Below are 12,960 nucleotides of genomic sequence, written 5' to 3' on the forward strand. Positions count from 1 at the left end.
TTCCCTCATTCTTCCCTCAATCCTTCTCTTCCTCCATTCCCTCCTTAATTTTTGTCTTCTTACCCTCTCTGATTTTTACTTAATGTTTGGGTGAGATTCATAAGATCCAGGGCTACAGGCAAACAATACAAGCTGCCATATGTACAGAATTAGTGTCTTGCAACCTCTGCTCTTCCACAGGAAGCCCACAGCCTTACTTCCCACCCTGGCTACTTAGGCAGCCTCAGAAGGACACCAAGGTAGAAGCAAGATTCTGCAACAAACTACATGTTACAATGCTCTGGGAGCTCTTAACAACTTTCTTCAGGCTGTTGTACCTGGAGCCACCACCAAACTTGTTTTTTCTCAACCTCATCACCTATACCCTCCTCTTCACACGGTCCTCTACATAATCCTGTGTCTCATGGCTTCTCAGTTGAATGCCAAGCCCCTACAGGTGAGCCTTGCGTCCTTCACCTACTGTGCCAGTAACCCTCAGAAACATACCTGCCTCTAAAGATCTTCCAAACCGATCCTAGTGGATAAGACTTATGAAGCCATCAATAAAGAAGCAAGAGTTACTGCAAAATGTGGGAGCTGAACAGGCCTGGAATTGTCAGTGGATAATAGAAAAGGCACAGTTTGAGATGGGTGTTGTAGGATCAACAGGATTTTGAAGGCACAGAAATGAGAGGCATTCACTGCAGGAAAGCAGTGTGAATAATTTGGATGTCATACAGCACGAGAGGGTATAGTGAGCCTACAGTGTGGATGAATGTAAAGAAGTTATGGGAATTATGACTGGAACATTTTGCCTTTTCTCATGTATATGTTTCAGAGTTCCTTACTGGAGAATGAGCGTGATGACTTAGCAAAATGGCCTACACAGTATATTTGAAGCCATATTTCCCAAAGTGCCTCTGTAGAAAATTAGTGTCATGGAATGTTCTGTAGGAAAACCATAATAATAATTTAAAGAAATGTTGAATATTCTTTCCTCCCTTTGAATATTTACAATGCATATTAGCTTATTTTAAAAAGGTCTGAATTAGCCCTGTAATACAAAAACTGCAACAAACTCTTCCTAGGGAAGAGTAGGCCTCCCCTATTTATTTCAGTATAATATCACAGTCTTTAGCTGCTCTCAAGGCACTTTAAGAGTCTGTAACTATATTGTATATTTATTTTTAATATTTCATTGAATGCTTCCTCACCAGAGTATAGATTCCATGAAGACAAACACGTTGCCTATCTTATTTACCATTATACATCAAGAATGTATTACAATGCCTAGGCATATAATAAGTACTCAAAATAAGAGTAAACAATGACTAAAATCTTTGTTCAACTTTGCATTGTCCAAACAGCTGATAAAGGGTAGGGCTAGAATTTGAACAAAGTGTTGCCAAATCCTGGTCTCTTTTGGACCATAGATGGTATGGTTCTTGTTCCCAGGCACCACGTGGAGTTCTTGATGTTATAGTTTTTCGCTTCTTGTTTATTACATTTTGAAGCTTGAATGATTATCTATCTGATATGCCCACATTTTTTTGTTTGTATCTTTCAGGCAAAGGCTGCCACCTAAAAATGTTTACTACTACCGGTGCCCGGACCATAGGAAAAATTATGTGATGTCCTTTGCATTTTGTTTTGACCGAGAAGAAGATATTTACCAATTTGCTTACTGCTACCCATATACATACACGCGCTTTCAGCATTACCTTGACAGCCTGCAAAAGAGAAACATGGATTACTTCTTTCGGGAGCAGCTGGGTCAGAGCGTGGTAAGGCCTACTCAGAAATAGGCAGCCTTGGGGGAGGAGCTTTGTAATGAGTTTTTATAGAATGCAATGGATATTGATGCTTTGTATATGCTCTGGAACTTTTAAGTATAATTATTTTTATTGTGCTATTCTTTGCCTCTGTGGCCAAGAGGAAGTCACACAATAAGATATGAGACAGATGCTTGTCCTTCTGAATTGAAGCTGATGATGCTCTCTAACAAAATACAAAAACTCTGGTGAGAAAAGAAGGAGGCTCCTACCAGGTGTTACAGGCCTATTAAAGGCATGAAAGCATTTTACGAGTGTGAGCCCCTGAGATAAAAAATACATTTGTCTTTTAATGAATTCAACTTGCCTGCAGTGCAGGTTAGCAAGTGGTGTGCAGTTTGGTTGTGCTGCCCATGATGTGTTCTGTCTCTGCCATCCATCAGTTCCCAACACTTCTTCCCTCCCAGGTTTACTTCTCTGGGTCTGGAGATTTCAGTCTTACATTCTGAATTATTTCCTATTGCTGGCATAACAAATTGCCATGAACTTGGTGGCTTACAACAACACAAATTTATTATCTTACGGTGCAGGAGAAGTCTGAAATTGACCTCACTGGGCTAAAACAAAGGTATCAGCAGGTCTGCATTCCTTTTGGAGGTTCCAGGAGAGAATTCATTTCCCTGTTCTTTCCAGCTTCTAGAGGCTGTTTGCATTTCTTAGCTTGCAGTTCCCTTCCATCTTCAAAGCCAGCAATGGCTGGTTGAGTCTTTCTCATGCTGCATCACTCTGACACTGAATCTCCTGCCTCCCTCTTTTACTTATAAGGACCCTTGTGATTATGTTGGGCTCATCCAGATTATCCAGGATAATATCTCTATCTAAAGATCTTTAACTTAATCACTTTGGTAAAGTCTCTTTTGTCATATAAAGTAATATATTCATAGTTTTCTGGGATTAGAATGTAGACATTTTGGGAAAGGGGTGCATTATTCTGCCTACTATTGTTCTCTGTGGTCAGTGATACTTCAGTTAATTGTAATGAATAAGCAGGTGACAAATTGGCTTTATGTTTCATTCTTTTTTTTTTAACTTCTGTGTTTAAGTTTATTTTTACATATTTTTTTAAATTTTTTAAATTTTATTATGTTATGTTAGTCACCATACAATACATCATTAGTTTTTGATGTGGCGATCCAGGATCCATTGTTTTCATATAACACCCAGTGCTCCATGCAGTACGTGCCCTCCTTAATACCCATCACCGGGCTAACCCATCCTCCCTCCCCCCTCCCTTCTAAAACCCTGTTTGTTTCTCAGAGTCCAGTCTCTCATGGTTCATCTCTCCCTCCGATTCCCCCCCTTCATTCTTCCCTTCCTTCTCCTAATGTCCTCCATGCTATTTCTTATGTTCCACAAATAAGTGAAACCATATGATAATTGACTTTCTCTGCGTGATATATTTCACTTAGCATAATCTCCTCCAGTCCCATCCATGTTGATGTAAAAGTTGGGTATTCATCCTTTTTTTTTTTCTTTAAATTTTTTTATTGTTATGTTAATCACCGGGTATTCATCCTTTCTGATGGCTGAGTAATATTCCATTGTATATATGGACCACATCTTCTTTATCCATTCATCTGTTGAAGGGCATCTCGGCTCTTTCCGCAGTTTGGCTATTGTGGACATTGCTGCTATGAACATTGGGGTGCATATGGCCCTTCTTTTCACTACATCTGTGTCTCTGGGGTAAATACCCAGGAGTGCAATTGCTGGGTCATAGGGTAGCTCTATTTTTAGTTTTTTGAGGCACCTCCACACTGCTTTCCAAAGTGGCTGTACAACTTGCATTTCCACCAGCAGTGTAAGAGGGTTCCCTTTTCTCCACAACCTCTCCAACATTTGTTGTTTCTTACCCTGTCAATATTTGCCATTCTAACTGGTGTAAGGTGGTATCTCAATGTGGTTTTGATTTGAATTTCCCTGATGGCTAATGATGATGAACATTTTTTCATGCGTCTGTTAGCCATTTGAATGTCTTCTTTAGAGAAGTGTCTTTTCCTGTCTTCTGCCCATTTTTTGACCTGATTATTGGTTTTTTGGGTGTTGAGCTTGATAAGTTCTTCATAGATCTTGGATACCAGCCCTTTATCTGTAGTGTCATTTGCAAATATGTTTCATTCTTTAATAACTGTGGCCTGTGCCCCTAAAATAGGCATATTGAGTACTTTAAAGATCCTAAGTGAGGATACTGGTGGAATTGACAGAAAATACTATACTCAAGGTTCTGATATGTGTTGGTGGAAAAATGGATTCTGCCCAGTGACTCTGAGTTCCACCTAGAAGGGAGTCCCACTTCCAAATAAAAGTTTTCAAGACTATGCTGTTTAAAAGACATAGAGTCTAGTCCAGGATACCCCCAAAAAGGAAAGAAATAAAGAGGGCTTGTGTATGGCTCAAGTACCTGAGTGTCAAATCTGATCTCAAAAGCTAGTGGTCATGATGATATTCTTATAGTCTGAGATTCTCTATGCAGTTATATTTTGCTAAACCGTCTTCCCAACAGTGCTTCTGGTGGGTGCCTGGGTATCTGGTGCCTATATATTTCGAACTGAGAATTGGGGCACATGGTGTATCAGTCAGCATGCTAGCAGGAAACAGGTGGGAGCCTCACATTAGGATAATTCGAGGAGGGCTTAACAAATGGGCTATTTACAAGGTGTGGGCAATGTGTAGGGAAACCACAGCATATAGTGCATTTCCCTGGGGCTAATAAAAGTTCAAAGGGTGTGCAGGGAAGGAGTGGTCACCGGAACCCAATAGTAGAGAGTCATATAGTGGGCCACCTTGAGTGGAACCTTGAGTGACCTTCAGATAAGGAACAAAGTTAGCCTGAGATGACTCCACAAGGAGGGAGCTGAGAAAAATAAGTACAGAGAAATATAGTAAATACAAAGAAAAATAAATACATAGAACTCATTCTCCTACTTCCCTCTGATTTCCTGCTAGGGGTCCTTATTGACCAGCCCAACCAGAAGTCAGAGGACAAGAGAGCCCATTGATGTAATCCATACAGATAAGCCACCCTGGTCAAAGAAAATGCAGAAGGGCAGAGAGTGAATGTAGTGAGACAAATAGAACATATTAAGCACATATAGATTGATCAACAATTTATTACTGGAAACAGTGAGATTATCTGAGATAAGACTGTCAGAGAAATTCTGAGATGAGTGTTTGCCAGACATATGAATTGTAATATGAGTTAAGACAATGATAAGTTCATTCAATACTTGTGACTTTTAATTTTAAGGGCAGGATTTGTATATTTCATTCCTGTGTCCACCCAAGCCCCTTCTTAGATTTATGCCGAACAGAATGGAGGTACATACTGAATGGCTATTACATAGATTATTGAATAAATGGAAGAATGAATCCAGTGTGGATCCAGGATGGAATTCTACCATCACATCTATGTTTTAGGCAGCAGGATGAAGAAGATATGGAGAGAAAGAAGAAGATGCAGTTACATAGCACTTTCTCTTCTATTCCATTTCATAGAACTCATACCCACCCTTCTCTAAAGTAAGGATGAGACATGAAGTCTTCGTTCTGGGTGACCATGTTTCCAGCTAAAAATTGACAGTCCTGTAGATATATATGAGAACTGATATTGAAGGACAGCCTGATATCTCTGCCACAGGAAGCCTAAATTTCGTTTTCAACTCTAATACCGAGTTACTCATATGACCTTGAATATTACTTACCCTTTCTGGAGACAGGTTTTCATCTATAAGATAAAAAAGTTAGACTTGAATAGTGTTTTCAAATTATTTTTTGAGGAACTCCTTGGGGAAAAAAAGAGAAACAAGTTGAGACCCTTGTCCTACTTCAGACTTTATGAGGGGTACTGAGGGATATAAAACAAATCTTGGTGTTCTTCCAGAAATGTATTCTATACCTGAGGAAATAAGACATATTCAAACAGAAATAATATTTTTAAAGTATATAATTAAGGATCTCATGAGTTGTTTAGAGAGTTATTGGTCAGACTAACCAGCAGGGAGAAGGTAGGCTTTAAGCTAAGTCTTATAAGATGGGTAGGAATACTAAATATAGAGTTGGGGAGAAGGCAGTCCAGACAGCAGGATATAGCTAAAGACATTGCATGGTGGCAGTTGGTTAGAAGTCTGGTTTGAGGGGGCAGAGCAAGATGGCGGAGGAGTAGGAGACCTGGATTTCATCTGGTCTCAGGAATTCAGCTGAATAGGGATCAAACCATTCTGAACACCTACGAACTCAACAGGAGATCAAAGATAAGAATAGTAACAATACTCTGAACAGAAAAGTGACCACTTTCTGGAAGGTAGGACGTGCGGAGAAGTGAATCCGAGGCGATACTCAGAAGGATAGACGGTGGGGGAGGGGGGCCTCCGTCGGCCACTTCTGGCAAGTGATAGAGCCGTGGAGCACAAAATCGGAACTCTTAGAAGTTGGCTCCGCTGAGGGACGTCGCTCCAGTGGCTAAGCAGGGGGTGGAACCCTCGCGGGACAGTATGGTCTCAGGACCCTCGGGGTCACAGAAAGACCGGGGGTGCCTGAGTGCGGCAGAGCTCCCAGGTATGGGAGCGGGGAAGCCGGCTGCAGAGACGGAGCCAGGCGCGGGCTCTCAGCTCGGGGTTGCCATAGACTGTGATCCGCGGCCCAGTCGGGCCACTGCTCCTCCACCAGGGACCCAAAAAGCGGCAGAGCCGGGGAGACTCCCCTTCCTCCCCTAGGAGGAGCGGCGCGGGAGTGCACCGCAGGGATCTGCTGGGTTTGGAGACTCCACACGGGGTCAGGTGCCAGACATAGAAACACTCAATCACAGGCCGGGTGAGCACGGAGTGCGGCCGGAGACCGGGGAGACGGGAGTGACTGCTTTTCTCTGGGGGCACACTGAGGAGCGGGGCCCCGAGTTCTCAGCTCCTCCAGGCGGAGATTGGGAGGCCACCATTTTCACCCTGGTCCTCCAAAGCTGTACCGAGAGCTTGCAGGGAAAAAAAGCTCCTGAGAGCAAACCCGAGCAGCTTGCTTAGCCCGGATTCACAAGGGCGGGGTAATTCCGCCTCCGGCAAAGACATTTGGGAACCACGGCAACAGGCCCCTCCCCCAGAAGATCAGCACGAACAGCCAGCAAGCCAAGACCAAGTTTACCGATCAGGGAGAACGGGAGAACTCCAGCGCTAGGGGAATACTGCACATAGAATTCATGGCTTTTTTACCATGATTCATTAGTTTTCCAAAGTTAATTTTTTTACCTGTTTTTTTTTTGAATTTTTCTTTTTCCCTTTTTCAAACAACATCTTATCCCTTTTTAAAAAAAACATTTTTTATTTTTTATTTTTAGGGTCATATTTTTATCCCTTCATAGTTGTTACCCTTATTTTTGGCATATATATATAAGTGGTTCTCTCTTTAAAATTTTGACATACAAATTTTTCTAACAGATCAAAATATACCCTAAATCACTAGTGTATGGCTTTGTTCTAGTCTCCTGCCTGATCACATTCTCTCCCTTTTTTTTTTCTTTTTTTCTTTTTTCTTTTTCTTTTTAAATCTTCTTTCATTTTAAAAACAACTTCTTATCTTATCAATTCCTTTTATAAAATCTTTTATATTTTTCATCTTTACAGTCATCTGCCATCCCTTCATTGTATCAACCCTTATTTTGTACATATATGTCTTTCTTCCTTTAAAATTTTTGCACGCACTTTCTTCTAACAGACCAAAACATGCCCAAAAGCTAGTGTGTGGCACTGATCTATGCACTAGCCTGATCATAGTTGATCATATTCTGTTTTTTTTTTGTTTTGTTCTGTTTTTGTTTGTTTTTATCTTTTTCTTTTTCCTTTTTTCTTTTCTCTTCATTCTTTCCCTTTCTTCTCCCCTGGTTTCAGGTTTTTTCTGATTTGTATAGAGTATATTTGCGGGAGACGTTGTTAACCTGTTAGCATTCTGTTCTCTCATTCATCTGTTCTCCTCTGGACAAAATGACAAGACGAAAAAGATCTCCTCAGCAAAAAGAACAAAAGGTAGTACCGTCTGCCAGGGACCTACTCAATACGGACATTAGTACGATGTCGGACCTAGAGTTCAGAGTCATGACTTTAAAGATACTCGCTGGGCTTGAAAAAAGTGTGGAAGTTATTAGAGAAACCCTTTCTGGAGAAATAAAAGAACTAAAAGCTAACCAAGTCGAAATCAAAAAGGCTATTAATGAGGTGCAATCAAAAATGGGGGCACTAACTGCTAGGATAAATGAGGCAGAAGAAAGAATCAGCGATATAGAAGAACAAATGATGGAAAATAAAGAAGCTGAGAAAAAGAGAGATAAACAACTACTGGATCACGAGGGCAGAATTCGAGAGATAAGTGATACGATAAGACGAAACAACATTAGAATAATTGGGATTCCAGAAGAAGAAGAAAGAGAGAGAGGGGCAGAAGGTATATTGGAGCAAATAATAGCAGAGAACTTCCCTATGTGGGGAAGGAAACAGGCATCAAACTCCAGGAGGCACAGAGAACCCCTCTCAAAATCAATAAAAATAGGTCAACACCCCGACATCTAATAGTAAAACTTATGAGTCTCAGAGACAAAGAGAAAATCCTGAAAGCAGCTCAGGAGAAGAGATATGTAACCGACAATAGTAGAAACATTAGATTGGCAACAGACCTATCCACAGAGACCTGGCAGGCCAGAAAGGACTGGCATGATATATTCAGAGCACTAAATGAGAAAACTATGCAGCCAAGAATACCATATCCAGCTAGGCTATCATTGAAAATAGAAGAAGAGATAAAAAGCTTCCAGGACAAACAAGAACTAAAGGAATTTGCAAACATAAAACCAGCCCTACAAGAAAGATTGAAAGAGGTTGTCTAAGCAAAAAGAGCCTAAAAGCAGCATAGATCAGAAAGGAACACAGATAATATACAGTAACAGTCACCTTACAAGCAATACAATGGCACTAAATTCGTACCTTTCAATAGTTACCCTGAATGTAAATGGGCTAAATGCCCCAATCAAAAGACACAGGCTATCAGATTGGATTAAAAAACAAGACCCATCAATATGCTGTCTGCAAGAGACTCATTTTAGACCCAAAGACACCCCCAGAATGAAAGTGAGGGGGTGGAAAACCATTTACCATGCTCATGGACACTAAAAGAAAGCTGGGGTGGCAATCCTTCTATCAGACAAATTAGATTTTAAAACAAAGATTGTAATAAGAGATGAAGGACACTATATCCTACTTAACGGGTCTATCCAACAAGAAGATCTAACAATTGTCAATATCTATGCCCCTAACGTGGGAGCAGCCAATTATATAAGGAAATTAATAACAAAAGCAAAGAAACACTTTGACAACAATACAATAATACTGGGGGACTTTAACACCCCCCTAACTGAAATGGACAGATCATCTAAGCAAAAGATCAACAAGGAAATAAAGACTTTTAATGACACACTGGACCAAATGGACTCCACAGACATATTCAGAACATTCCATCCCAAAGCAACGGAATACACATTCTTCTCTAGTGCCCATGGAACATTCTCCAGAATAGATCCCATCCTAGGTCACAAATCAGGTCTCAACCGGTAACAAAAGATTGGGATTATTCCCTGCATGTTTTCAGACCACAATGCTTTGAAACTAGAACTCAATCACAAGAGGAAACTCGGAAAGAACTCAAATACATGGAGGCTAAAGAGCATCCTACTAAAGAATGAATGGGTCAACCAGGAAATTAAAGAGGAATTTAAAAAATTCATGGAAACCAATGAAAATGAAAACACAACTGTTCAAAATCTTTGGGATACCGCAAAGGCCGTCCTGAGAGGAAAGTATATAGCAATACAAGCCTTTCTCAAGAAACAAGAAAGGTCTCAAATACACAACCTAACCCTACACCTAAAGGAGCTGGACAAAGAACAGCCAATAAAGCCTAAACCCAGCAGGAGAAGAGAAATAATACAGATCAGAGCAGAAATCAATGAAATAGAAACCAAAAGAACAGTAGAACAGATCAACGAAACTAGGAGCTGGTTCTTTGAAAGAATTCACAAGATTGATAAACCCCTGGCCAGACGTATCAAAAAGAAAAGAGAAAGGACCCAAATCAACAAAGTCATGAATGAAAAAGGAGAGATCACAACCAACACCAAAGAAATACAAACAATTATAAGAACATATTATGAGCAACTCTATGCCAGCAAATTAGATAACCTGGAAGAAATGGGTGCTTTCCGAGAGATGTATCAACTACCAAAATTGAACCGGGAAGAAATAGAAAACCTGAACAGACCTATAACCACTAAGGAAATTGAAGCAGTCATCAAAAATCTCCCAACAAACAAAAGCCCAGGGCCAGATGGCTTCCCAGGGGAATTCTATCAGCCATTTAAAGAAGAATTAATACCTATTCTCCTGAAACTGTTCCAAAAAATAGAAATGGAAGGAAAACTTCAAAACTCGTTTTATGAGGCCACCATTACCTTGATCCCCAAACCAGACAAAGACCCCATCAAAAGGAGAATTACAGACCAATATCCTTGAAGAACATGGATGCAAAAATTCTCACCAAAATCCTAGCCAATAGGATCCAACAGTACATTAAAAGGATTATTCACCATGACCAAGTGGGATTTATCCCTGGGCTGCAAGGTTGGTTCAACATCCGCAAATCAATCAATGTGATACAATACATTAACAAAGGAAAGAATAAGAATCATATGATCCTCTCAATAGATGCAGAAAAAGCATTTGACAAAGTACAGCATCCTTTCTTGATCAAAACTCTTCAGAGTATAGGGATAGAGGGTACATACCTCAATATCATAAAAGCCATCTATGAAAAACCTACAGCGAATATCATTCTCAATGGGGAAAAGCTGAGAGCTTTTCCCCTAAGGTCAGGAACGTGGCAGGGATGTCCACTCTCACCACTGCTATTCAACATAGCATTAGAAGTCCTAGGCACAGCAATCAGACAACAAAAAGAAATCAAAGGCATCCAGATCGGCAAAGAGGAAGTCAAACTCTCACTCTTTGCAGATGATATGATACTGTATGTGGAAAACCCAAAAGACTCCACCCCAAAGCGGCTAGAACTCATACAGGAATTCACTAAAGTAGCAGGATATAAAATCCATGCACAGAAATCTGTGGCATTCCTATACACCAACAACAAGACAGAAGAGAGACAAATCAAGGAGTCGATCCCATTTACAATTGCACCCAGAACCATAAGATACCTAGGAATAAATTTAACCAAAGAGGCAAAGGATCTGTACTCAGAAAACTATAAAATACTCATGAAAGAAATTGAAGAAGACACAAAGAAATGGAAAACCGTTCCATGCTCATGGATTGGAAGAACAAACATTGTGAAGATGTCAGTGCTACCTAGAGCAATCTACACATTCAATGCAATCCCCATCAAACACCATCCACCTTTTTCAAAGAAATGGAACAAATAATCCTAAAATTTGTAAGGAACCAGAAGAGACCCCGAATAGCCATAGGAATGTTGAAAAAGAAAAGCAAAGCTGGCAGCATGACAATTCCGGACTTCCAGCTCTATTACAAAGCTGTCATCATCAAGACAGTATGGTACTGGCACAAAAACAGACACAAAGATCAATGGAACAGAATAGAGAGCCCAGAGATGGACCCTCAACTCTATGGTCAACTGGTCTTTGACAAAGCAGGAAGGAATGTCCAATGGCAAAAAGACAGTCTCTTCAACAAATGGTGTTGGGAAAATTGGACAGCCACATGCAGAAGAATGAAACTGGATCATTTCTTTACAGCACACACAAAAATAGACTCCAAATGGTTGAAAGACCTAAATGTGAGACAGGAGTCCATCAAAATCCTAAAGGAGAACACAGGCAGCAATCTCTTCGACCTCAGCCATAGCAACTTCTTCCTAGAAACATCACCAAAGGCAAGGGAAGCCAGGGCAAAAATGAACTATTGGGATTTCATCAAGATAAAAAGCTTTTGCACAGCAAAAGAAACAGTCCACAAAACCAAAAGACAACCGACAGAATGTGAGAAAATATTTGCAAATGACCTATCAGATAAAGGGCTAGTATCCAAAATCTATAAAGAACTTATCAAACTCAACACCTAAAGAAGAAATAATCCAATCAAAAATGGGCAGAAGACATGAAGAGACATTTTTCCAAAGAAGACATCCAAATGTCCAACAGACACATGAAAAAGTGCTCACCATCGCTCACCATCAGGGAAATCCAAATCAAAACCTCAATGAGATACCACCTCACACCTGTCAGAATGGCTAAAATTAACAAGTCAGGTAACGACAGATGTTGGCAGGGATGCGGAGAAAGGGGAACCCTCCTGCACTGTTGGTGGGAATGCACGCTGGTTGCAACCACCCTGGAAAACAGTATGGACGTTCCTCAAAAAGTTGAAAATAGAGCTACCATAGGATCCAGCAATTGCACTCCTGGGTATTTACCCCAAAGATACAAATGTAGGGATCCGAAGGGGTATGTGCACCACAGTGTTTATAGCAACAATGTCCACAAAGCCAAACTGTGGAAAGAGCCAAGATGTCCATCGACAGATGAATGGATAACGAAGAAGTGGTATATATACACAATGGAATATTATGCAGCCATCCAAAGGAATGAGATCTTGCCATTTGCAACGACGTGGATGGAACTGGAGGGTGTTATGCTGAGTGAAATAAGTCAATCAGAGAAAGACAAGTATCATATGACCTCACTGATATGAGGAATTCTTAATCTCAGGAAACAAACTGAGGGTTGTTGGAGTGGTGGGGGGTGGGAGGGATTGGGTGGCTGGGTGATAGGCATTGGGGAGTGTATGTGCTATGGTGGGCACTGTGAATTGTATAAGACTGAGGAATCACGAATCTGTACTTTTGAAACAAATAATGCAATATATGTTAAGAAAAAAAAAAGAAGAGGAAGATAGCAGGAGGGGAAGAGTGAAGGGGAGTAAGTCGGACGGGGAGACGAACCATGAGAGACGATGGACTCCGAGAAACAAACTGAGGGTTCTAGAGGGGAGGGGTTTGGGGGGATGGGTTAGCCCGGCAATGGGTATTAAAGAGGGCACATTCTGCATGGAGCCCTGGGTGTTATGTACAAACAATGAATCATGGAACA

The 12,960-nt window shown here is 40.7% G+C and overlaps 1 protein-coding gene across 1 annotated transcript in view; it reads left to right on the forward strand.

Annotated features, from left to right (window-relative positions):
* AGBL4 (AGBL carboxypeptidase 4) overlaps positions 1-12,960 on the forward strand; it is a 1,510,278-nt gene that overhangs the window by 1,011,606 nt on the left and 485,712 nt on the right. Inside the window, exon 5 of the mRNA XM_088022849.1 lies at positions 1,547-1,763. Coding sequence (XP_087878975.1) covers positions 1,547-1,763 — 217 coding nt within the window. The remainder of the gene's footprint in view (positions 1-1,546; positions 1,764-12,960) is intronic.

This window comes from Eumetopias jubatus, unplaced genomic scaffold (genome assembly GCF_037043125.1).
Source record: "Eumetopias jubatus isolate StellerSeaLion01/CBP00866 unplaced genomic scaffold, mEumJub1_p1.0 scaffold_4, whole genome shotgun sequence".
Lineage (NCBI taxonomy): Eukaryota > Metazoa > Chordata > Mammalia > Carnivora > Otariidae > Eumetopias > Eumetopias jubatus.